Source organism: Mesoplodon mirus (genome assembly GCF_964341445.2).
Source record: "Mesoplodon mirus genome assembly, chromosome: 5".
Taxonomy (NCBI): Eukaryota; Metazoa; Chordata; class Mammalia; order Artiodactyla; family Ziphiidae; genus Mesoplodon; species Mesoplodon mirus.
The window spans coordinates 148,251,866-148,278,726 of record NC_138980.1 but is presented as its reverse complement, the minus strand read 5'-3'; the positions used below and the strand labels follow the sequence as shown (position 1 = coordinate 148,278,726).

Below are 26,861 nucleotides of genomic sequence, written 5' to 3'. Positions count from 1 at the left end.
ATCCTACCATCTCATTGTGGCTTTTCTTTTGTCTTTGGATGTCTGGTATCTTTTTTGGTGAGTTCCAGTGTCTTCCTGTCGATGATTGTCCAGGAGCTAGTTGTGATTCTGCTGTTCTCGCAAGAGGGAGTGTGAGAGCACGTCCTTCTACTCCACCATCTTGGTTCCAAAATCCAAGAATTATATTTTATATTTATTTGTATCTCCCTCAGTTCTTGGCATAGATTCAGTGAATGTTTCCAGTGGGTGGCTGAATTCTGAAGTTATTTGCTCTCCATTCTCAGCCATGAATAACCCTAGAAGTGACCTATGAATGAATGAGGAAGGTATTTATTGACTCAAGAATGCTTTAGGACTGTGATGAAATGACATATATGGAAATGCTATGAAAATATAAAAGCTTCTATTTGAATGCAAAGAATTATTCACATTTTTGATTGCATGCCTGAACACATCTTGCATGCTCCCTCTTCCTTGGCTTTTTTCATAGTATTCTCTCCTTCTCAAATGCCTTTCCCTTCCTTTTCTTAACCTTGTAGGAGGACATGATCTCCTTTGTTGCCTGGAACTTTGGATTTGTGTTACTCTGCTTGCCGTGTTATTACTTATTGACTTTTCTTATCTCCAAGTTTGTGACCTATTCCAGTTTAATTCTACAGATGCTCCTAATGGCTGTGCCTCTGAGACTCAGCCCTCAGTACATGTTTGTTGAATTAAAGGATATCTTAAGAATAAGCCCTACATGGATCGAGCACTTCTGTTCCCATTGTTGCTTTCTGGTGTTGTAGGAAGTTGCTTCAGGGAGTTGTGGCAGTAGTTATGACATAAAAAATGAGTTAGACCCTTCTTCCTCTGGAGGCTGGAAGTATGTTTATGGAGTCTGCTGGGTTTGGGTGCTGGACCCCAGGAGGGCCCGCCTGATGGGGCAGAACCTAAAGGCATAGTTAGTGGAGTTAGCTGAGGCTGATCGATGGAGTTCCAGGGCCTCTACTTCTTCCCATTTTTGAAGGAAAGAGAGCATTGGGGGTCAGGGGGATGGTGGGAGTGCCTTCTATATACCCCTGGGGATCTGCTACGGAGGGCGGTGGAGGTAGCCACTGAAGCCTCAGAAACAGCAAAGGTCAATGACCCTTCACCTAGCTCAGTTAGAGCTGGCAAAAACTGGCCACTTGTGGGAACCACTGAGAGAATTCCTAGTTATGCCCATATCTGCAAGCACAAACCTATGTGATAAGGTTAACCATGGAATTTTTCTTCCTTTTTTAAAATTGGAGTCATATTCCATGCATGTTTAATTTTCTTGCGATGTACACCTAACAAACATGAATCTCTCATTCACTCAGTCAATCTGGGTTTGGGGGGGTATCTCACAGGATGAATATCCTGATGCACTGAAAAGTATGTGGGTGTTTTCTGTATAGCGTGGTGGCTAAACAAGTACTACTGTATTGTACAGTATTTTAGACAATCTAAGGGAAACTGTTGGTAATTTTGACTTCATGCAATTTTTGCTGGACAAGCTGACTTAGAGAGTAACTTTCATGTAAGATGTGACTGGACTTTATAACATTTTTAAAAAAACTTTCCAGCTACATTAAGGATCAATTAGACTTATGTGACCTAGGCTTGGAATTGAATAGTGAGTTTATAACTACAATTTAAGTGGGAAAACGGATTCCAAGTTTTAAATACCTGAATTGGAAACAACCTTTTGAAGCATCTTCTGTAAGTAAAGGACTTGGCAAATAAATTCATTGTAGATGCCCACATTTAACTGTTTTTTTCCAACCTCTTTGAATTAGTTTTTTTTTTAATGTTTTTGATGTACAAAAGGCAAAGTATGTTTTTCTCAGCACAGAAATGTTTCATTTTCTTTCCTTTAGTGATTTACCTTCAAGGAAATTGGGGATTCAGAAAGTTGGGAGCTCCTGTGAACATGGCGAACCTACTGAAAACAGTGGTGACTGGCTGTTCCTGCCCTTTCCTTAGCAATTTGGGGTCCTGTAAGGTTCTACCTAGGAAGAAGGATTTTTTACGAACATTTCATACTCATCAGGCGCTGTGGTGTAAAGCCCCTCTAAAACCAGGTAAAAAGTCTCACTTCACATCATAGGAGCCAATAGATCTCCTGCTGACAGATAAAATAAGGCATGCAGTTTTACAGCCCTGTGTTTGCCAGTGATCATTTTGAGTAAAAAACGAAATGAATGCTTTCTTATATTTTCCATGTATGGAAGTTCCTGACTGTCAGTGCTAACAGAAAAGAAAATATAATAGAAAAAAAATGTCAAAGCGGTTGAGTTGTACCCAGGAAACTATTGCTCATAGTATCCATTTCTCCTAGCAGCTCTTCCTCTTTCCTGGTCGGTGTTGGGGAATTGTACATATATGGCTCACCTATGCTCAGGAATTAGGAACTAGGTGTATTAATTGATCTGCATTAATGTTTCTTGATTTAGTAAATGGCAACTTCATCTCAGTTGCTCAGGTCAGAGACCTTGGAGACATTCCAGATCCGCATAATAGGTATAGGTCAGCTCTACCTTTTATCTAAAATCTCTCCTCTTTTCACCATCACCACTGTTATCATCCTGGTCCAAGCCACTATCATCTGTCACCTGGATTATTGCATTAGTCTTCTAAGTGGCCTCTGCTTTCTACTTCTGTCCCCGACAACAGTCTGTTCTGTACATGACAATGAGAATAATTTTTTAAAAATGAAAGATCATGTCACTCTTCTATTCAAAATTTGCAACTAGCTTCCTAGGTCACACAGAGTAAGAGCTGAAGTCTTCTAGTGGCCTACAAGGCCTTCCTTGCTAGGACCCCCACTTGCTTGTGTTCTGGGGTGCAAGCCAGAAGGAGGAGAGTGTCAAAGGGGAATCTTCTAAGCTGAGTCAGATCCCTTTAAGCATCTTGCCCAGACACCCCCCTAGCACTCTGTCTACACCTCATTGGCCAGAACTCAGACAGGTGGCAATATGTAGCTCTAAGGGAGACTTGGCCATTTCGTTTTTTATTCTACATGGCAACATACTCAAATAAAAATAGCATTCTGTTATTTTTAGGGAGGAACAGCATGGTTATTTGAGAGAAACCAGAAGTCTTTGCCATATAGAATAATTACCTTTTTGTTTGTAGGACTGTTTGTGCATTAAGGATGCCTAAACTGCTAGGTTTTTTGAGTTCTTGTTTTTTTTTTTTTTTTTTTTTTTCAGTACGCAGGCCTCTCACCGCTGTGGCCTCTCCTGTTGCAGAGCACAGGCTCCGGACACACAGGCTCAGCGGCCATGGCTCACGGGCCCAGCTGCTCCGCGGCATGTGGGATCTTCCCAGACCGGGGCACGAACCCATGTCCCCTGCATTGGCAGGCAGACTCTCAACCACTGCGCCACCCCGGAAGCCCCAAGGTTTTTTGAGTTCTTATGTCTGACTTTTGTAGAATTCACAGCTCTTTTCTTGTTCTCTCATGACAAGTCACTATTGGCAGGGTGCCTGCCTCTGAGAGCCCTCAGCCTTATCTTCAGATTTTTTTTACGTGTTCTGAAAAGCCATATTATCCAGTGTGATAAAATTGTGTATAAAGTAAAAGCCAATAACTACATTGAGCACATGGGAATTGTCTTTGTGAGTGAAAGCGTGGACTTCAAGATCTCTATATCAACTATGCCTAAGACTTTTTTAGTGTGTTTAATTTCTGGTTCTTGACTGTTTCCTAGATAATTATTTTTTACCTCTAAAAGATGAGGGTCCTATTTATTCCTTAATATAACCACACTTTCATTACCACATTGAAAAGCATGAAAAGTAATTTCAGTCAGTATTCATATTTTCTCAATTTTTTCTTTTTTTTTTTTTTTTTCTTAACAGTTGCTTTGTTCAAATGGTGATCCAAACAGGGTCCGTGTGTTGTATTTGCTTGCTTGTCTCTTAGGTCTCTTTTGGTCTGTATGTTCCTCTCCTCTTTCTTTTTTTTTTTTTTTTTTTTTTTTTGCTGTACGCGGGCCTCTCACTGCTGTGGCCTCTCCCGTTGCGGAGCACAGGCTCCGGACACACAGGCTCCGCGGCCATGGCTCGCGGGCCCAGCCGCTCCGCGGCATGTGGGATCTTCCGGGATCGGGGCACGAACCCGTGTCCCCTGCATCGGCAGGCGGACTCTCAACCACTGCGCCACCAGGGAAGCCCCTCTCCTCTTTCTTTTTAATTTATTTTTTGAAGAATTTAGTTGTCCTGTAGAATTTCTCACATTCTATCTAGGTTTAGCTTATTGAAGTCCCTTAGTATTATTTAACCAGTTTCTCTGTCTCTTGTATTTTCTGTAACATTTAGCTAGAGCTAGAGGCTTGATCAGACTCAGGTTTGCTTTTTTTGGCAAGTGTACTTCATAGGTGATGCTGTGTACTATTTGTTGCAGCACATCAAGAAGATTAATCAGTAAGTTTAGATGCTGTCAGTGTGATCCATCTATCGTGAAGTTCCCATCAGTTTCTTTTTTTTTTTTGAGGTATGCAGGCCTCTCACTGTTGTGGCCTCTCCCGTTGCGGAGCACAGGCTCTGGATGCGCAGGCTCAGTGGCCATGGCTCACGGACCCAGCCACTCCGCGGCATGTGGGATCTTCCCGGACCGGGGCACGAACCCGTGTCCCCTGCATCGGCAGGCGGACTCTCAACCACTGCGCCACCAGGGAAGCCCTCCCTAAAAGTTTTTCACTCAAAGCCTGTAGCAGTCATTTGATTGATGATCATTAAGTAAATCTGTGATTTTATCAGGGGCTTTAAAATGGTGATATTCTATCATTTTATCTTCATTTATTAGCTAGAATTTTTCTATTAAAAAATCTTTCCCTTTATTACATCATCCCTTGGTATCCATGGGGAATTGGTTCCAGGACTTCCCGTGGATACCAAAATCTGTGGATGCTCAAGTCCCTTATATAAAATGGTGTAGTATTTGCACATAACCTATACACATCCTCCTGTACAGTTTAAGTCATCTTAGGTTACTCATAATGCCTAATACAGTCAAGTTTTGCTTTTCAGAACTTTCTGGAATTTTTTTTTCCGTTTAATATTTTTGATCTGTGGTTGGTTGAATCCATGGATGCGGAGGGCCAACTGTATTTAGTTACTCTGAGATTGTACTGGAAGGGTGGGTAGATGTTTGATTATTTTCCATTATTTACTAGTTTTGCTAATCAGTTGGTTTTCTTATGTATACATTTTCTACTTCTGCTCTAACAGATGATCACAAACTTACTGGCTTCGTATAACACAAATGTATTATTTTACACTTATGGAGGCCAAAGTCTGAAATGGTCCTCACTTCCAGAGGCTCTAGGGGACAATCTGTTCCCTTGCCTTTCCCAACTTCTGGGGACTTCCTGCATTCCTTGGCTCATGGCCTCTTCCTCTGCCTTGCAATCCAGCAGGGTAGCATCTTCAAATTATTCTTTGACTCTGACTCTTCTGCTCCCTTCTTCCACATTTAAGGACCCATGTGATTACATTGGGCCCACCCAAATAATCCAGGATATTCTCCCTGTTTCAAGGTCAGCTGATTAACACCCTTAATTCCATCTGCTACCTTAATTCTCCTTTGCCATGTATTGGATTCTGAGGATTAGGACATGGATATATTTGGGAGACCATGATTCTGCCTACCACACCTTACTTTCTCCAGAGTTGACCAATGAAGCTTTTAGAAAATATTTATTTTTTTGAATTTTGAAATATTTATTATTATCCTGAACTCATGGATTTTAACATCTTTAGATGTATTTTACTACTTTGCAATTAATTATCTTTTTGATGCTCAAATTGGCTCATATTTGGCCAGCGGAAGCCCTTTGAGGTTGGATCCTAAATCCTTTTGATACGACTTCATTTGTCTTTGGTAGCTTCCTTGGCTTATATGTAGGACCTAGATAATTTGAGGTTGTCAGATAAGTGAACTCCAGATAAGTTTATGTGATTTAATTTTGCACATTAATTCAAGATATTTGCCAGCTTTCAATTATTTTCCTCCCTCTCTTTTGAGTAGAGAGCAAGATTCAACATATGTTTGCCTTTGGCTTACTGGCAATTATTACTGCTTAAACAGTGTGGGATCTAAGACTGTATGTCCAAATGCAGCTATTTTAGGTTCATTTAGTCTCTCTAAGGTCTCAATAAATTACTCTGTAGAGATAATTTGATTTATTTTTTTATTATATATATTCAGAGTTTAGATTGCTAGAGTGGGTTTTCTAAACTTTAGTAAAACTTATATAGAAGCAGACGCTCTTCATTAAAAAAAAATCTGTTTGTGTCCATATATTGAGTAAAACAACAGAAGAAACTAGTCTACTTGAGCTAAGTCTGGTCTGAACCATATATAAATAATTTAACTCTTGTGTTATACAGGTTCTTTTGTGTTGCAGGCAACACAATCACATCAGGTTATATTTTGTGATGAGGGTTTATTTTTATTTTATGGATTCTTGGGAAGTATGGGAGCCCAGGAAACCCTTCATCTACTTCTTGGAAAAGTGGGATGTTATCCTGGATTTCATAGCCATGACTCCTCTGCACGTCCACTACTGATGTTTCTACTATTGTGGCTGCTCACCTCCCTTTGATTATCTCATGGCTGTGTTTATGAATAGCTGCTGTACCATTCTACTCTCTTTATCCTTTTCGGTGGGTCCTGCATCCAAACTCCCTTTGAGAGAACCTGATGGGGTTGGATAGTCATTGGCCAACATGGAGTGTCCTCGGGCAGAGTTCCTGTATAAGTCATCTCATGGGCTGCTGGTTTTCCTTAGGTCTGGCCTGTAGACTGTTATCTCTGACCCAGCTGCCCACCCCTGGTCTAATCAGTTGTGGCTAAGAATGGAAGGTCTTAAGATACAACACTTGGAAATCTATGAGGAATCGCCTGTGGCCAAATTGCCAAGAAAAGGACTTTGGGTGTGGCAGGCCATCAAAGTGTCTAGTGTAGGATTGTTTTTCAAAATAGTTAATTACTTCTGTCTTCCTTAAAGGTAAAGACCAGGAGACCATAAACCTGAGAGGGTTAGTTAGATGAGTGGGGTTAGCCTGTTGAGTGGCCTTTCAACGTATTTTTCCCTAAGAATAAACTAAGCTAGTTATAGGCCTTGAAGAGAGCCATTTGGTTAAATAAAATATTTAGGATTTTCAGGAGAGTGGATATAAAAATTTCCAGTCATCTTATCAAAAAAAGTCAAAAAATTGTGAGTATGAATCAGGAACATCATTTTGAACAGCAACCTGTATGTGCAGTATATTTTGAACAGACTGCCCATTCCTGTTTTCTGAACTGTATTATTAAAACACTGACTTTTGGTGTTGTTATTTACCAAATTTTTTTGTTTTTGTTTTTGTTGTAGGAATTCCATATAAGCAACTGACTATTGGGGTCCCCAAAGAGATTTTCCAAAATGAGAAGCGAGTGGCCTTGTCTCCTGCTGGTGTTCAGGCCTTGGTCAAGCAGGGTTTTAATATTGTTGTGGAATCAGGTGCTGGCGAAGCTTCCAAGTTCTCAGATGATCACTACAGAGCAGCAGGTGCCCAGATCCAAGGAGCGAAGGAAGTGCTGGCTTCTGATTTGGTGGTCAAAGTAATTATTCCTTTCCCCCTTCCATTTATGGCATGCTGACTTTTCTAAATCTTCTTGTAGAAAGATTAAAATACCTCTTCTATGCTTATAGTTTTTCATACTTTCAAATGATGCTTTTTTTCTCAAAGAAATGGTTGCATGTTGTGAATATTCTTCATGTTCCAGTAGAACTTGTATCAGGCGTTGTGACCTATATTTAACCATGAGAAAAGAAGTGATCTTCCTTTTTACATTTGCTATGTGGAAATTCCCTTCTTATTGCCTAGGGAAAATTTGCAGTACATGGTTCCTATATGTCCACAATACCCTCAGGTGAGTGTTTAACTGCTTCTAGAATGGAAAGGAGGCATGGAACTCCTCCTGGGACCGAATGTAGAATGATCTTCTGATACCTTGAAGGAACAGTGATTTAACTGACGTAGGTACTATTTCTAGAGAGGGAGGACTATTCTGGAAAAAGCAATGTTGGGCTTAGAGCAGCCTTACCTGCTTTAATAAAAGGTCCTAAGGTAATGTGTAATAGAGATCTACATGCTAAGGAGCTTTATAAATAAAATCTTAAGTAAAATATCATGTAGAGAAAAGAGAGACTGTATCTGAACATTAACTTAAATCCTAAGCCTTCTGTAACCAAGGCAAGTAAGGAAGTATGGATTAAATAAGCATGATTATCTGGTTAAAATAAGCTTCTTACTTTTTCAGGATAGACCTGCTTTTTTCCTACATTAATTTCTAAGGGGAAATCAATCACATCGTTTTTTTTTTTACATACAGTCCACTGAATAACTTCATAGGGTCTTAAATCATGTTTTTTACAGAGACACAAAACTTTTCTTCTATAGAAAATTAATAACAATATGATATGGAGATAAATAGTAATTCAGTTTAAGTTTTTAAGTGTTTAGGTATACTCGGTAATGTAAGTTGGTATAATAAAAGAGCTTAGAGAAAATAGAAAAATGAGTATAATCCATTGTAATGTATGTTATAGGGACCAAAACCTTTTGAGATGTCCCACAAAAAAGGATTAGTAGGGTGCACGTAAGTTTTCAAATGCTCTGTGTTCCTTTTAGGGATTCACAATGTGTTTGAGCATGTTAAATGCACTGAGAAATCCTATAATATAAAAACTTAAGTAACCTTATACTTGTACTAATAAACTACTTGATCTTAGGGTCTCTTTTTTGAGTCAAGTCTGTTAATATCCTGAGGAACTAGAGACCCAAAAAGCACCTTCAGGGAAACGTTTTAGTGGCTTAACTCACTCAGATGTCAACAGTCTCAGCTGAGCATTTGATAGGGCCCAGGAGAATTAATTCAAAGTTGTCCTCTAATTTTTATTAAATCTATATTATAGATTCTCACTGAGGAAAAATAGACCTTGTCAGAGAGTCTTAATTAAAGTCCAGAACCTAAAATCACATGCATCACCAGATCAACAACTGAAATGGGAATAACAGATAAAGGTGTCTCATAGGTAAATTGAGATGAAATGCTGTGAAATGACAGTATTGCCCCGGTGTTTGTGTTTCTGTTTCCTTTTAAAACATAAGTCTCAGAGCTGGTTTTTTTTTTTTTCCTTTCTGTGCTTACTAGCCTAAGAGCACTATTGCTGCAAATTGGGAGCTAATGAAGTGATATACTTCAAGATTGATTTTAAACAGGGATGTGAAACACATTTTAAAACACCTTTTTAAGTGGAATTTTAAAAAATTTGGCTTGAAAAAGTGGACGTTTGAAACTTTCAGGCATGTGCATTGTGTGTTCATTGACCGATACTTAACAGAATATATTGTAGCTTTTTGCTTAAACCCAATTCAGTAAGGCTCCTAGTTTGAGTTGTGTTCATCTATAAATATTCTTCTGGAATTTTAAGGTGACATAAATTGATACATATTACCATGGATATTTTAGTTTATGTTGTTCTTAACTTCTCACCACTCCAAATGTTTGTGCTTGCCAAAATTAACAAGAGTTGAATCTTTGAACACACAACAAAAACTTCCTGCCTGTTTATTCTAATATGTCTTAATTTTACCAGAGTAATAGATTTTGGGAGAACAGGTTTGTTGTAGAACCTACATATTTTTTTACTGCTCTACCTGTCATTATCAAACCTGTCCCAACACTTTCCAGGTATGTGTGCTCCTTACTCAGACCAGGTCATAGGTTCAGTGAGGTGATAGGTGGCATAGATCTTTGTGTGCTTTATTTTGTTTAGGAATTGAGTCAGAAATTTATTGCTGAGAGATTACTTCTGGAGTGTTATTTCAATCATGGCATATTATTTTAATTGTTTTGTTTACTTAAAAATATTATAAAGGCATTTACATTTTTAATTGGTGATGACTTTTTTCTTAGGTGCGAGCCCCTATGCTTAACCCAATGTTAGGTGTTCATGAAGCTGACCTTTTAAAAACATCGGGAACACTGATTAGTTTTATTTACCCAGCCCAAAATCCAGACTTGCTAAATAAACTTTCCAAAAGGAAAACTACAGTTCTGGCAATGGACCAGGTTCCAAGAGTCACAATTGCTCAGGGATACGACGCGCTAAGCTCCATGGCCAACATTGCTGGGTAAGTTGATTCTTTTCCATTCCAGCTGAACAAAAGCACAATGGTACTATAGAAACACTCTCACTGTGGCTCTTCTCTCTTACAATGATTTTACTTGTAATGATTGTTGGAGATTGCAGCCTTCTGAGAGTGCACTTAAATTATTTTTAAGACTTGTATTGTTTCCCAGTCATCAGTGGGAAATGGCTCTTCACTTTGCATGCTATTGTACACTACTTCTTAATCTTCATGGGGAGAAGGGAAGTAGTATTTCCTTCCACCAAAGGAATGACTTTTTTTTTTTAATGAAATGCAATATCTTAATATCTGTTTTCATGAAAAACTGTATGGTAAGTAAACCATAGTGTTAGTAATTTCTAATTATCCAAAAACCTTAATAGAGTAAACTCATATTTTACTGAAGTCGATAGCAAGGGTAGTGATAACAATTTAGAACAAATGATTTAAAATTCACATAGATCTAGTACTGTTTTTTAGACTGTTAGTCATAAAGGATGAGAAGGGGAAAGGGTGCAATGTAGAAAGTCTTATTTTTAGTTTACTAATTATAAGGCTTCTGAGTCTATGCTAGGAAAGTACTTCTGACTTCTGAATACATAATGTCCCAAATTTTGTTCTGTGGAATTTATCTGTACTTTAACAGGGATACACTGTATTTCATGTGTGTATGTGTATATTTTTGTATATATTAGGTTGAAATCACTGTTTTTTTCCTCAGTTTTATTACAGTATGACTGACATAGAACACTGTATAAGTTTAAGGTGTAAACAATGATTTGCTATATATATATATATATATATAGTGAAATTATTACCACAGTAAGTTTAGTTAGCATAAATTGCTGTTGTCATAGGGTCAAAAATGGTTAGATATTAGCAGTTTCATATGGTTCAATCTAACATATACATATTGGTAGATTTACCATTTTAATTAGGTTTTACATAGGTAAATTTATAAAATATTTAATGAATAGGGAAAATGCATGCACTTGAGGAAGTTTCATCTGGTGTCAAAACCCATATTGATAACTGAGGGCTAACTATGGCCAAGATGGCAATAAACTTCATTCGCCCACCAGCACTAATTCATTCCCCATTGATTGCCTGGACCACTGTGTATAAAAGAATTCCAAGGCCCAATCAGCTCAGAGGAATGTGGCTCTGACTGAGTAACCATGCCTGCCACGGGGCAGGGATGGGAATAACTACGTGAGTACAGTGTATTGCTGACTCTGCCTGGAGAGTGGGAAAAATCTGGAAGTCAGATGATGCTTATGAAATCAGCTCATCTAAGAAGCCTGTTGAATTAGATTTTAAGCATGAAAACTCTTAGTAGCGACAACTTGCTAATATGAATGAGGCACCGACAAATGAAAATGTTTAAAAAATAAAACAGTGCATGAAAAAAGACTAACCTGAATAGACTCTTAAAGCTAACACATGAACTGAAAGTTTTCTTAGGTTTCATATCTTAGATGTAGCATATCAGATGTGCCACAGATTCTACTTTGGGTTTCACCTTGTTCACATTTGATATAAATGAGATGCAGTAAACAAAAATGACAAGTTAACAACACATTTTGTCCTTATGTAATATGACAAATGGTTGGTTTGAAGATATTTTTTGTGATGTGAATTAATACTAAGGGACAAAATAAACTTTTGTCATATTTATTTAGTTTCTGGAAGAGTTATGCAATGTGGGACTTAAAATTTTATATAGGAAATGTACAACGTAAAGTTTTAAGGGTGCTGTTGATTTTTGTCATGTGAAATGCACATGTGTGAAAGGCTATCCCCACCAGTAGCTCTAGATCAGTGGTTTTCTGCTGCAGAATCTTTTGAGCAAATGAAATATGAAGCAGTATAAACAAATCCAAGAAGAACAGAGTGGAAACATTCTCTCTCTGTTCTCCATCCCAGCCACAGTGGCCCCAGAGTTGGCTGAAATTTGAACTTTTGGGGATCCAGGGACACAGTTTAAAGAATCACTGTCTTACGTCCTGAGCTGGTATATGCAAAAGGCATAGTTTGAGATGAATCACCTAGTATACTTACCCATACAGTGTGTGATAAATCATTATCTAACTCACACACACAGCTGTATCACCGTGAAGACACCCTCCTTCTAGTTCACTGATATTCATTCTGAGCCTTTTTGCTTTCATCAAAAACAGGCCCATTTTTATCACCTTTTCCCACTACCAACGTTTTCTTGTACATTTCCTGTGTAATCAGTCTTGTTTTTGTTTTTTTTCCAGTATAACAACTGAATCTTTTAAAACGTTAATTCCAAAATTAATTCCTTATAGTGGCCTTTGAATCTTTATCAAGTTTGCTCTCTGAAAATTTCTATCACTTGGATTCAAAACTAACAAATAATGTAATCATTAAAATATTTTTCTGCTCTAATATGATTTAACTTAAAGTAATAGTGGTAACTGTTCCATGCTTTTGCATTAATTATTATATCAAGTATTATTTTACAAAAATATGACCAGGGAAAGGTTTTTTTTTGTCAATTGGCAGGTGGATCTTATCATTATAATATTTGCATTATGATATTAATCTTTGTATCATAATGTTAAGGTAGAGTGTGTGTTACTGAGAGTGTGCAAAAGTGCCTTTTAAGTATAAAATAATATGAGAATGAAATTAATGTAATAGGAAATGAAATTAGTGTAATAAAAATATCCTATTAAAGAAAAGGTGGTATAAATTACTAGTTTTTGATACGTAGAGCCTTTCTTTAGCTAAAAACAGATTTACAGCACTTAGAACTGTTTTTGACAGATAGTAGTCACTATAAAAATGTTAGCTATTATTCTTATTCTTTAATAATTTCTCCTATATAAACTTAAGTTCTTTAATTTTATAGAATTATTTATCCATTTATTTTTCTATTTTCTTAAGTTACAAGGCTGTTGTGCTAGCAGCAAATCATTTTGGACGTTTTTTTACTGGTCAGATAACAGCTGCTGGAAAAGTTCCTCCAGCTAAGGTAGGTAAAACTTTAATATTTCTTCATACTATGAATTAGGCAAGGGTATTATAGTTTTTAAATAGTTATTTAAAAATTTTTTGTTTGCAAATTATGACGTTCGTGTCATATACAAATATATGGCAGAGCCTCAAAGCTACTTAAGGTTACTTGAAAACAATGAATTTTGACATTTCTGGAAGTTCAATTTTTTTTTTCTGTTTTTCACCTTCTAACTTGAATTCTTAAAGGGATTTTGGATGACTTGTTTATTAGTAGTTGTTTAAAAAGCCTCGTGATACATTCAGCAAATTCTCAACTTCCCAATGATTGTGACACATTGGCTCAGGAAAGACTTGGTTTTCCCACTTTTTGCCAAATTTGGGGTCAAGAGGACAGGAAATAGTAGGCGGTATAATCAGGGTGTTTGGCAGGGGGAAAGGGTGCAGTTTCTTTAATCTATATTGAGAGCAGAGAAGAGCAGTTGATGAGAGGTGGTGGTGGCTAGGTGAAAGAATCGATTATGCTGTGACCCTTTGAGGCCACGGACTCTAAATAATAGTGTAAGCCTTTCAGCAAAGTATAGGAAACAGGACCTTAAACGTTGTCATCTATCTGCAGAGTATACTCTGTAGGGTACAGGTTTACTTGGTGCTTCCTGCTCTTAATTACTTTGTTATATCAACTCAGAGCTCTCACACAAAATAAATCTCCTAGAAAAAGTGAAAAAAAAGACAATAGCAGCTTTGAGAAATCTAGTTATACATGGCTTTAAAAACAGACCAGGTGAAGACGGTGGCACGTGGTTCAAGTGGAGGCCAGAATACTTAACGAGAGTATGAGTAAACAGCACAGAGGTGTGATAGGTAAAGTGATTACATCTGACTTCTTTCTCAGGCTCCTAAGAAAAGGTCTGACCCTCATGGTGGCCAGAAGTTGGCTGCTGTTCTTAGACTGGCTGAATGCTTTGATGCACAAATCTACTACTCAGTTTTGGTTAGAATCTGTCTGGAAGGTGAGAGGAAAGCTGTTAATATAAGGGATTAAAAAGTGAAACAGAAGACAAGAGGTGTAAAGGAAGGAGAAGCAGTCAGCTTTTAAAAGGTGGAAAAGTGACTCTCTTTACTGAAAATTTAAATTGCAGCTTAAGGGATTTTAGTTACATGTCAGAAACACTTTCCTGATATTGAAGAATTGGACAATAGATGGACTTATCAAGGTAGATTGCTTAGGGACTTCCCTGGCAGTCCAATGGTTAAGACTCCGTGCTTCCACTGCAGGGGGTGTGGGTTCGATCCCTGGTTGGGAAACTAAGATCCTGCATGCTGTGCAGCACGGCCAAAAAAAAAAAAAAAAAAAAAAAGGTAGCTTGCATAATATTTTATTTGGGTTTCCTTTAAACATGGAGTGTTCTTACATGTCTAGAATGAGCCGAAATCAATCGGTTGATGGCTTTTGATGTGCCAGGCACTGTTCTAGTAGCTGGGGATATGGCATGAACAAGGCAAAAAATCCCTGCCACAGAAATTTACACATAGTAGGGACCACAGCGAGGAGATACATAAACCATCAAACACATATGGGATATCATTTTAGATATAAAAGAAAGGAGCAGCATGATATGGTGGTGAGTCATAGGAGCAAGCTACTGTAGTTAGGGTGATGGGGAAGGTGCCTCTGACATTTGATTGGGACCTAAAGGATGAGAAGAAAGAAAGCGGGGTTGATGATTCTAGGCCAAGGGAATAGCATACATAAAAGTGCCATGATGGGAAAGAATTCAGTGTTTCTAGGAGAGTAAAGAAGGCCATTGGTCTTTGACTGTGGTGAGCAAGGTAGGGAGTGATCTGAGATGATGCTGGAAAGGTAGGTCGGGGCTGGATGATGTGGAGCCTTTCTTATAGGTCATGTTACAGAGTTCAGATCCTCTTTTTCTTTTTATCTATCTATCTATCTTTATTTATTTATGTATGGCTGTGTTGGGTCTTCATTGCTGTGCACGGGCTTTTCTCTAGTTGTGGCGAGCGGGGGCTACTCTTCATTGCGGTGCGCAGGCTTCTCATTGTGGTGGCTTCTCTTGTTGCAGAGCACCGGCTCTAGGCGCGTGGGCTTCAGTAGTTGTGGCACGCGAGCTCCGTAGTTGTGGCTCGCGGGCTCTAGAGCACAGGCTCAGTAGTTGTGGCGCACGGGCTTAGTTGCTCTGCGGCACATAGGATCTTCCCGGACCAGGGCTCGAACCCGTGTACCCTGCACTGGCAGGCGGATTCTTAACCACTGCACCACCAGGGAAGTCCCAGATCCTCTTGCAGATGAGGGAATGTCTGATTTAGGAGTTTAGGAAAAACTTCACTCTTGCTTCTGTGTCTCTCCTTAACTTTCATATGGAACACTTCACTTCTGATACTTCCAGTCACCAAATGTGTGGGGATTTTCCACACACCAAGCAATTCTGTGACACCAGCTGGGTGCCCTACAATTTCACTTAATTGTGAAACTATCTGCATGGAGATAGCATCAGATCTCACAGGTTAAGGACTCAGGCCCACAGGACTGTCCCCACCCCCCTTCAGATGCCAGTCACAAGTCTAGGTTGTCACCTGTGCTTCTGACTTGGCTATAAGTCAGAGGTTCCCACAACCCGCCTTGGGTTCAGTTCATTTGCTAGAGGTGCTCACAGAACTCAGGAAAACAATTTACTTCCTATTTACCAGTTTATTATGAAGGACTATGATAAAGGATGCAGATGAACATCCTGTTGAGAGAGATGACTATGGAAAGGTATGTGGGATGGGGTGTGGGGCTTCCATGCCCTCTTTGGACACCATTCCTGGAAGCTTCCAGAACCTCCTGGAACCCTGTACTTTTGTGATTTTTATGGAGCTTCATAACCTAGGCATGATGGATCATTAACTCCATTTCCAGCCCCTCTTCCCTTTTTGAAGAATGGATTCTGTGTCTTAAATCATGGGGTGTTTTGTTATTTCTTGATTCAGGATAACTTGGCCCAGTCCTGTGACTTTTACTTATTTTAATTTCATTTTTTTTTTTTTTTTAGTGGTGGTGGGGCTTCGGTGTGTGGAGTGGGGATTGATGCCTTGGAGCCCAGCAGCATCTTGTTTCCTCTGGTCCCTCTTTGTCCCCTTTCTTGTAGACCCCCCAGAGAAAGCATTCCCATTAAGATCAATTCACGTAATCTCTGAGACACTGCCCAGGGGTCACCAGAGCACAGTTCCACTAGCCTAGTCTTCTTCTTTTTTTATTTTTATTTACTTTTTTAATTAGTTTCTGCTTTATAACAAAGTGAATCAGTCATACATATACATCTGTTCCCACATCCCTTCCCTCTTGCGTCTCCCTCCCTCCCACCCTCCCTATCCCACCCCTCCATAGCCTAGTCTTCTTAAAGAGGCAGAAGAAGTGGGCCTGATGGGTGGGTGGGAATTTATAAACTTCACTGTTTCTGTGGGTGGCTTTTTTTTTTTTTTTGACTGCGAAGTATAATAGGTCTTTTCTCTGGAAGGCCCATTCCAGATTACATTGTTCTTAGTTTGTTTCTTAGAAGGCGGGGAGATTCTTGTTTCTGAGGAATTCTATGATTTTCTTGGCTCCGATCCTTCCTTGGTTAGGGAGATTAGTTACATTGCTTCAGATTTCAGGTGCAGTTCATTGAAAGTGGATCAAAATTAGGTGGTTGGTCACCTGCTGTTCCTTTTAGAAGCTCAAAATAGGAGTAGGTGTTTCATCAAAGTTGTACCCGCCTTTGAAACGTATTTTGATATTTTATGAACATAGAAAACCTCACAGTATGAGAGGGGAGAGGGAGCTACAATACTATAATATATAGTATTAGTACGAGGAGCTTTGATAGTGTGGGAAAGAACGTGTCAGTCTTTAACTTATGTAACACTGATGGCGCTGTATGCAGCTTTTACACTGAGATGCTGAGCGTCACACTAGTTTTAGTGAAGTCTTTGGCCTTTGCCATCAGCTTTAAAAAACTTTTTAAGGGGCCTCCCTGGTGGCGCAGTGGTTGAGAGTCTGCCTGCCGATGCAGGGGACGCGGGTTCGTGCCCCGGTCCGGGAAGATCCCACATGCCGCGGAGCAACTGGGCCCGTGAGCCAAAATTACTGAGCCTGCGCGTCTGGAGCCTGTGCTCCGCAACAAGAGAGGCCGCGATAGTGAGAGGCCCGCGCACCGCGATGAGGAGTGGCCCCCGCTCTCCACAACTAGAGAAAGCCCTCGCACAGAAACGAAGACCCAACACAGCCCAAAATAAATAAATAAATAAAGCAAACTGTCAACAAGTAAAAATAAACACTAAAAAAAAAAAAAAAAAGAGCAGCTATCATTGGGTGGTTGTATAAAAAAAAAAAAAAAAAAACTTTTTAAAACAGTGGTGGTCCGGGGGAATTCCCTGGTGGTCCAGTGGTTAAGAATCCGCCTTCCAAAAAAAATCCACCTTCCAATGCAAGGGACTTGGGTGTTCGATCCCTGGTTGGGGAACTAAGATCCCACATGCCACGGGGCAGCCAAGACCCCGCGTGGCAACTACTGAGCCGGCGAGCCACATCTAGAGAACCCGCGTGCTGCAAATACGGAGCCTGCCCACCACAACTAGAGAGAAGCCCCTGCGCTGCAACAAAGAGCCCGTGCGCCGCAACAAAATGTTCCACATGCCGCAAGGAAGATCCCGTGTGTTGCAACTAAGAAAGAAAACCCCCGAAAAACAGTGGTGGTCCAGGTACAGAGTAGCCTATCCACACAGTACCTTTATTCAGGGCTGATCTTCACCACCAGCACCCCCTGGTGTATTACTGCGTGCTGACTGTGTACCCGGCCCTGAGAGTTACTAGCGGATGATTTTACATAATCAGTTGATCATGAACTTTATTTAAAACATACGGGTTCTGCCTTCTCTCCTAGATTCTGATAGTCGGTGGCGGTGTGGCAGGGCTGGCCTCTGCAGGTGCAGCAAAGTCGATGGGTGCGATTGTTCGGGGATTTGACACAAGGTGAGGGCTTTACTAGCGATTGCTGTTAAGGTAAAAACGTTTTGTTTTAGGTGGATGTTATGCTTTCCTTTTGCAGATTGAAGTAGCACGCTGAAACTGCTCTGTAAGCTCTTTTCATTTAAAAGTGTATCCATTTGCTCAAAGTTAACTCAAAGTGAAAATGTATTACTTAGTGGAAAAAACAATTTAAGGACTCGGGCCCAGTACAGCAGAAATAATTTTTAAAAATTGCAAATGAACCGCTCACACTCAGTCTTGTATTTTCATGTAGATTAGCAATGGGACCAGAGTTCTCTGTATCCTGACTTTCTAACATGTTGCTTTGCTGTGTTTTATTTCTGCTCAGAATGTATTTAGTCACTAGGTAGGGCATGAACAAAGATGTTTGTGAGTGTGAAGAAGGGGAGTAGTATGGGAGACATCTTGGAGAGCAGACTGGGGTGGGGGGTGAGGGATGTGCTCGGCATCCAACAGATGGAAGCAGATAAAGCTGATTGGGCAGCGGTAGAGCCGCCAGGTGAAAGTACTTGATTATGTTCATTGCATATTTCTTTAACGCAGACGCATCAACATTTTCCTGGAATTTCTTTAAAGAGAAGTTCAATTAAAATTGTTCTTCATTTCAGAAGACACTAGATACTAGCTTTTATTATGTGCTTATTGAGTATTGTTATCATTTATGTGTTCCATTACTTTTTTAAGGTTGAAACATGTAGTTAGTTATTATCAGTTGAAGTCAGTAGAGGAAAAATACCATTGCTAATCTTGAATATAGAATGATGAAAAAGAAATGCAACCATTCAAAGTTAAAAAGAATATGACATTTCAGAGTAAAGACTGTTCCAATAGAATATGGTTTACAGTGCTTACCGGGAGTTTAGAGGGGTGATGTGCTGATAAAATGCTGTCTTGCTGAAATGAGAAAAGGCATTTCTGAAGTAACCAGGACACAAGCCAGGGATAGCTACAGTTAAGCATGTCATTAGTCCTAGCTTTTAATTTTTAATGTTTGCAGATGTGAAGTTATTGAAGACCCCCCAAATCTGGCAAAAGTAGGTTGTTCAAGTTTTCATTGTAGTGGACAATGCTATTAAAGTGGAAGTGTGTATATTTGACTTGGACATGATGTGAAACTCAGTGTTGGGTTAACCACTGAGAATTTATAAAAGTTATGTTGATGTCTTTGGTTTAGATTATGTAGAGAGTAGACAGCTAGAATATAGCTGTTGCTTAACTTCATTTTTATTTGCAGTTTATTAAGATAAGTATACAGTGAAGAAAGATGTGGCTGATCGGTTGTAATGCTTTTCTTACAATTATAGCTCATTAGTTAATCTAATCACTCTTTTGAGACTGGGGGTTAGTATCATGTTATAACTGTGAAATCTAAATATATTGGAAAACACACTTGATTATAAATTCTTGTTGGAAAACTGAATGGTATTATTTTCAGTTAAATATCCTAAAAACTTAAGGACAACTCATTGCCTAGCGATATTATATGGGTGTGATTTTCTAAATTCTTTCAGACAATAACTAGGAAATTCCACTCATTGCCTATTGTCTCTGTTACAAAGTTTATAAAGTCTTTACTTTCCTTTTTTGGTGTGTATTCCAAAAAGCTTTATTTGCAAAAACAATTGGCCAGTCAAGAGCTTTAGTTTTCAGATACCTGTACTAAATGCTTACTCTCTTCCAGGCATTGTGCTCTATGCTTTATTTTATTTGTTCTTTATTGTAAGTATATGAAATAGGAATAAATAACCCTATTTTCCATAATGTTAAAAGAGATATAAATCAGTTTAATAACTTATCCAGTTTACTTTCTTTCTGATTGTAAAAATGCTTATTCTCCCAATTCAGAAAAATATGAAAAAATACAAAAACTGAAAATAAAATACCCTACAACCCTGCTAGAGATAACTATTAACATTTTACTATATATGTTCCCTTTTCTACACATTAATTAAAAATGTAATTTTACTAATAGTACTATTTAACTTACTTTTTTACTTTTTTTTTTTTTTAACTTAGCAGTAGGTCATGAAGCTCTTTACTTATCTGCAAATATATTTAATGGCTGCACAAGATTCACTGTATAGAAATGCAGTGACTTGGGGCTTCCCTGGTGGCACAGTGGTTAAGAGTCCGCCTGCCAGTGCAGGGGACACGGGTTTGATCCGTGTCCGGGAAGATCCCACATGCCGCAGAGCAACTAAGCCCGTGCGCCACAACTACTGAGCCTGCTCTCTAGAGCCCGCGAGCCACAACTACTGAGCCCACGTGCCACAACTACTGAAGCCAGCACGCTCTAGGGCCTGCATGCCGCAACTAGTGAGCCTGCGTGCTGCAACTACTGAAGCCCGCACGCCTAGAGCCTGTGCTCCATAACAAGAGAAGCCACTGCAATGGGAAGCCTGCGCACTGCAATGAAGAGTAGCCCCCGCTCGCTACAACTAGAGAAAGGCCGCATGCGGCAATGAAGACCCAATGCAGCCAAAAATAAATAAATAAATAAATTTAAAAAATAGTAGACATTTCTAAAACTTTTTAAACCTGTATCCCTTTGGATAACACCAACTCAAATTGGCCTAAACTATAAGAAAATGTGTTATCTCTCCGAAGTGAAAATCCATGGAAAGGACTCCGTTTTCACACTAGAGGCAGCTGCTGGTCGGTGCCATCCAGGACCAGGTTCTTTCTGTCTCTCCTCTATGCTGTCCTCAGCTCTTGCTGATTCCCCCTGTGGTCACAAGTTGACCTCCGCAGGCAATCTGGGTTACAAGCTTCCTCCTTCAAGTCAGCAGAAATGGAGAGAAGCTCTTGTTCATCCATGCCTTACCTTTTCTGCCCTGCCTTCATTATCCTACCTTTGTGTCTGCTCCCCGACCATGACAGTTGCCAGGGAACTGTTGGGCTCAGTCCACTGTTTCCCAAACTTCCGTTACGGCAAGAATTACCTACAGCTCTTGCTAAAAATAGAGCTCCTGGCCCCTCTGCTGGAGATTGTAATTCAGTGGGTCTCGGAAGGGGCCTGGGAATTTGAATTTTTAACAAGTGCCTGGAGCGATTGTTGTCGTTAGGGAAGTTTGGGATTCACTGTAGTGGGATGGATGTTGGTGAGTTAAACACTGTCCGCCACAGAGCTGAGAGCTTTGTTGGCTCTGGTTTCCCAACTAGTACACAGAACTTGGCTAGCATTTATTTATTTATTTTTAAACTGAATGTATTTTGACATAAGTTAAATGTGTTGGCTCTTCACATTTTGCCATTTATGCCATTTATAGAACCCTTTTCTCAAACACAATTTAATGAGGACTAGGGGCAAAAATCACTTTGTAACAATATTTCTAAATAAAGGAGTCGTTTATGTGGGAAAAGTCCCCGTTAAGTCAGAACATTTACAAGTGAAAACCTCAACTTGAGTGATTTGAATGATGTCAAATCTGAATGTAGGTCAGATCTCACATCATCAACAGTGGGACCACTGTCAAGAAACTCTACTAACTGATGACTGGAGTTGGCAGTAGTGAAATTCCTTTTGTAACTTAACTAAGTAAGAGTTGGAATTTCCTATAGTTTTTTTTTTTTTTTCCAGAAAAAAATATTATCATAAGGGTGTTACCTGCCTTTAGAAAAAAATTCAAACGGTCTGGTCAGAGACCTCAAAAGAAAGTTTCTACTTTTGAATACATAGAGTTTTCTTAAAAATGTGTATGTAAATGATGATCTTGATTTCTGTATTAAGGACCTGAAATAACTACTGCTTTCCCTTCAATAATCACCAGGGCCGCAGCTTTGGAGCAGTTCAAGTCTCTGGGTGCTGAGCCCTTAGAGGTGGACTTGAAGGAATCTGGTGAGGGACAAGGAGGATATGCAAAGGAGATGTCCAAAGAGTTCATTGAGGCCGAAATGAAGCTATTTGCTCAGCAGTGCAAGGAGGTGGATATCCTTATCAGCACAGCACTTATTCCAGGTGTGTCATTACGTCAGTTATGACGATAAAGTTATCGATAAAGCACTTTTACTAATGATACTTTAAAATGAGGGTGAATAATTGTTTAACGTTTGCATTTCTTTAAGTAAAGATTGATTTACTTTCTAGAGAATGAGAAAGCACATGAAAGGCAGAAAAGACAAAATCACTGTGGCCCCTGGACAAACACGGTCATTAATAATTTGTATATTTTCTTCCAGTCTTTCTTCTGTGTATTTTTATCTATGTTCATAGATCATATTCTGTGTACAGTATTATATTTGTAAGTAGTTTGCTTTGTTTACACCCTTGATAATTGTTTTTTAATTTATTTCTGTTCTCTTTGTTAAGATACTACATTTCTATTGTAGGAAATCCAAACAGCACTGAAAAATATGAAGGAAAAAAGTACAGATTGGAAGTTCTATCAGAGTGACCATTATTAATATACATATTTAAAATTTTATTTATTATTTTTTAAATTTTATTTATTTATTTATTTATTTATCTTTGGCTGTGTTGGGTCTTCCTTGCTGCGCGTGGGCTTTCTCTAGCTGCCGCGAGCCGGGGCTACTATTCGTTGTGGTACGCGGGCTTCTCATTGTGGTGGCTTCTCTTATTGCGGAATACGGGCTCTAGGCGCGCAGGCTTCAGTAGTTGTGACTTGTGGGCTCCAGAGCACAGGCTCAGTAGTTGTGGTGCGCAGGCTTAGTTGCTCCGCAGCATGTGGGATCTTCCCGGACCAGGGCTCGAACCCGTGTCCCCTGCATTGGCAGGCAGATTCTTAACCACTGCACCACCAGGGAAGTCCCATTATTAATATTTTGATGATCATTTTTTTATACATGAGAAGGGGAGGGGGACTTTGTGTGTGTGTATATATATTTATGGAATTTCCCGTATATATTTTTTACTAAAGGTTATGATGCTTTGTTACTTTGTAATTACTTCCTTTGACTTGTTTGGTCTTTGCAATCAAATCATGAGCTCTTTGATGGCAGGACTTACTTTTTAATCCTTTACAACATTCTCTTCTAAAGAATAGATGCTTGATGTCAAACCAGCCAGCATTTATTAATCAGTAATAAACAGTAAACAGTAGCTCGATCTAGCAAGATTTGGGAGTGAAGAAACTCTCTACCTTTTATATTCCTATCTCCTGTCCTTTGCTTCTGTTATTGAATAATGAATACCATGCTGACTGTAATTTTTTTCCCCTTTCTAAAAGAAAGTGGGCCAGATAATGAGAACTTACAGGGTTCAGGTTACTTGTGTTCGATTCTCCTAAAGGATACTTGCTTTCTCTAGGGGACCGTGGAAAATTAGGAGAAGCAGCTTTGTCATGAGGTTCTGGGAAAGGAGAAGTTCTCTTCTGGCACCCTCTTCCCCTGGCTAATATACACCCAGGGACAGGAAGCTGATTGGCAGCATATCTGTGAGCTTGTGGGGGAAAATGTGCCTTTCAGGCCCTTCTTTTTGTCCTGTTTACCCACGTGATACCCGATGGGTGAGCTCTTCTCTCCAGACGTCCCCATCCCACCGGAGCTGGCTAGATGAAGCAGACAGTGGGAGAGTGACATGGGCTCAGCCCCTAGAAGAATCTGTGTGTGTGTGGAAATGAGGCTGGGGTTGCTTACTGGAGGTGGGTGCAGATCAGACAAGGCAGGGGCCACAAGTGGTGTTTGTGAAATCTGCCAGTGACAGTAGGACTCATGGACAGGTGGTGGCAGGAGAGCACTTCAGGATTCATCCTTTCCTTTTGTGGCGGTGGCTTCTGGCTCAGCTGTTGCAGGTGGCTTTGAAGAAAGGATGGGGTGGCTTTTGCTGTAGCCACCATTTGACCTTTGAAAGGTAGCTGCCTGTTGGGGAGATGAGCTGGTAACTGACTGGATGTAACAAGTGGCCAGTAGAGGGTGCTAAAGCATTTACTCATGCAGTAAATGATGAAGCCCTGAAGCTAGTAGTTTTAAATCATTCTCCTTATAAAGAACTGAGTAGATCCACAGACATAGAAAACAAACTTATGGTTACCAAAGGGGAAAAGGGTAGAGGGATAAATTAGGAGTTTAGGATTAACATATACACACTACTGTATATAAAATAGATAACCAACAAGGATTTACTGTATAGCACAGGGAACTCTAGTCAGTATTTTGTAATAACCTATGAGGGAAAAAGTCTGAAAAAGAATATCTGTATCTATATATCTATATATAAAAACTGAATCACTTTGCTCTACACCTGAAACTAACACAAGATTGTAAATCAACTAAACTTCAATAAAAAAATAAAATAATAAAAAAAAGAAAAAAGAAAGTATATGTCACTAGGTTAAAAAAAAGAACTGAGTATACTTTGGATATAGTATATAGAATTATTATTGATGGTAAATCTTAAAGTAAGTTATAGAAATCAAGACTTCTTGTATAAAACACATATGGACTTTTAGGACCTACCCCCCATAGTATCTTGTTTTTTTTTCTTTTTGAACAAAAAAAAGGGCATGTGAACAGTTGACTAAACTTTAACCTCTTATTTTTTATAAGTAGTTTACAGTAAGTGTACCTTAGCAGCAGTTCAAATTATATGAAAGTGTTAAAGAGGACTTGTTGGAGAAGTTTTACGAGGCTGTTCTGCTGAGCCTTTCCTGTTTTCAGTCTTTTCTGAAGCCATCTGGTCAAAGCACTTTAAACTTGCATAAAGTCCCTGACCAGTGGATTGACCCAGAGTTCACACTCACAAGGCTGGTCTGAAAAGCACCTTTCTGTTACTTTTTTGGTAAGCCCCCCAAAAGAGAAAAGGTAATTTGAATATAATAAGGAAGAAGGTGATCTTTCTAAATATCTTTCATATCCCTAGGGGACTGAAACCTGAAAACCTCTGAGCATTAAAAAAAAATAGATTGCAAATATTATATAAAGGTACACGTGCCCTTTGAAAAACAGTGTCCTTGGCATTGTACCCTTACTAGTGTTTGTCCTGAGCCTTTGCATAAGTCACCTGATGGTGTGTCTTGCCCCTGAAAGACTCCTGGAGCAGAAGTTGTTCTAAAGTTTTCCTTAAGTGGATCCAAAAGGGATTAAGTTAAATGTCAGAAGTTCTCCAAGTTGCGATTCCTTAGACCGAGATCCTCACGGCTGTACTGAAGACCTGGCGTGGATAAGAACATTGAGAGAGAAACATGGGCAATGAGCTTGCTTCAGGTAGCCATCCTGTGGAGTTGGTAAATGTTCATCCCTCCTAGGCACACGTCAGTCAGTGGGCTTGGACACACAGTAACGTTGTACTTATGAGGATCCTAGGTAAAATGAAACGTTGCTGTAGCTAGCTACTTATTATGCTGCCTGGTATCTTGTACCACTGTCTAGATCCCCTCAATTGGGTTGGATGATGGATGAAGGGCTAGCATTTCACTTAGTGCAGGTAACTTCAAGAGAGGGCCTAGCGGACAGTCTCATTTTGTGCTGCTGTGCCCACGAGGGAAGGCTCCCAACCTTCCTGTCCAGCTCTGTGACCTTTAGGGTTACCACTAAAAAGTTCGGCAGCACCCCTCTCTGATAACGTTTAGGCTGTGCTCATAATCTTTTCCAGTAAACCTTTTTTTTTTTTTTTGATGGAGTATATTCTTTTATTTGTTTATCTATCTATTTATTTATTTATTTTTGGCTGTGTTGGGTCTTCGTTTCTGTGCGCAGACTTTCTCCAGTTGCAGCGAGCGGGGGCCACTCTTTGTTGCGGTGCGCAGGCTTCTCATTGTGGTGGCTTCTCTTGTTGCAGAGCACTGGCTCTAGGCACACAGGCTTCAGTAGCCGTGGCTCGCAGGCTCAGTAGTTGTGACTCACGGGCTCTAGGGCGCAGGCTCTGTAGTTGTGGCGCACAGGCTTAGTTGCTCCGCGGCATGTGGGATCTTCCCGGACCAGGGATTCAACCCGTGTCCCCTGCATTGGCAGGCAGCTTCTTAACCTCCAGTAAACCTTTTGAGACACAGGAGATTTTTTTCAGCATTCTTATTGTTGTGAAACCCTTTTAGAGAGACTTTTCATAGACTTGGAAGGTTTAATCAGGAAGAAACTGAATCAGGTTAAAAATCTGATTCATAAATTAGGGATTATGGCGGGTGTGTGTGAGGAGGAATCACAGTGGTTTAACAGTGACTGTGTGTTAGGCAAATTTTGCCTAAATTCCTGTAAGAATTAGGAGTACTGTGGGACACACGCTCAATCTACCCTGACGGAGACAACTTTCTCTATTTAGAACCTTTCCTGATGACGCCTAATTAAAAATCATAAGCATCATAGAGTCATCTGGCTTTCCTGCTCTCCCCTTCCCCACCTCAGGTCCTGCCCTCATTTCGTAATTGAACCATAGCTACTGGAAAGCCTGGGGTTCCGTTTAGTAATGACAGTAACTTGGACCACTCAAGTTCCTAGCATCATTAGGTAAAGGCATCTAAAGTCCTCAGGATTGGATCACCTCCCCTCCCTCCCCGCCCCACCCTTACCTGTGTTCTAAATTTTGCACCCTTTGGTAAGGTATTTCTTGCCTTTCAGTTTCTAGTCCTGATTGATCTCATGTGAAACTCATGTCTTGCTCTCTGGGCCCGATTTCAGTCGTGCTCGCTGCTATTATCTCCACAAGGAGGCCAAGGACTTCCAGGCCTTGCACATATCGTTCCTTCTCTTTGGAATGCTGTCC

General features: G+C 39.8%; 1 protein-coding gene across 5 annotated transcripts in view; it reads left to right on the top strand.

The window, feature by feature from the left end:
- The window catches only part of NNT (nicotinamide nucleotide transhydrogenase), a 97,564-nt gene that overhangs the window by 9,366 nt on the left and 61,337 nt on the right, over positions 1-26,861 (top strand). For 4 of the 5 annotated variants that reach the window (XM_082622349.1, XM_082622347.1, XM_082622346.1 and 1 more), the window contains exons 2-7: positions 1,884-2,087; positions 7,389-7,618; positions 9,980-10,197; positions 13,111-13,198; positions 18,102-18,190; positions 21,979-22,166. In XM_082622349.1, the coding sequence (XP_082478475.1) occupies positions 1,937-2,087; positions 7,389-7,618; positions 9,980-10,197; positions 13,111-13,198; positions 18,102-18,190; positions 21,979-22,166 (964 nt within the window). In that variant the 5' untranslated portion in view covers positions 1,884-1,936. The remainder of the gene's footprint in view (positions 1-1,883; positions 2,088-7,388; positions 7,619-9,979; positions 10,198-13,110; positions 13,199-18,101; positions 18,191-21,978; positions 22,167-26,861) is intronic. The other variant, XM_082622350.1, reaches the window with a different exon arrangement.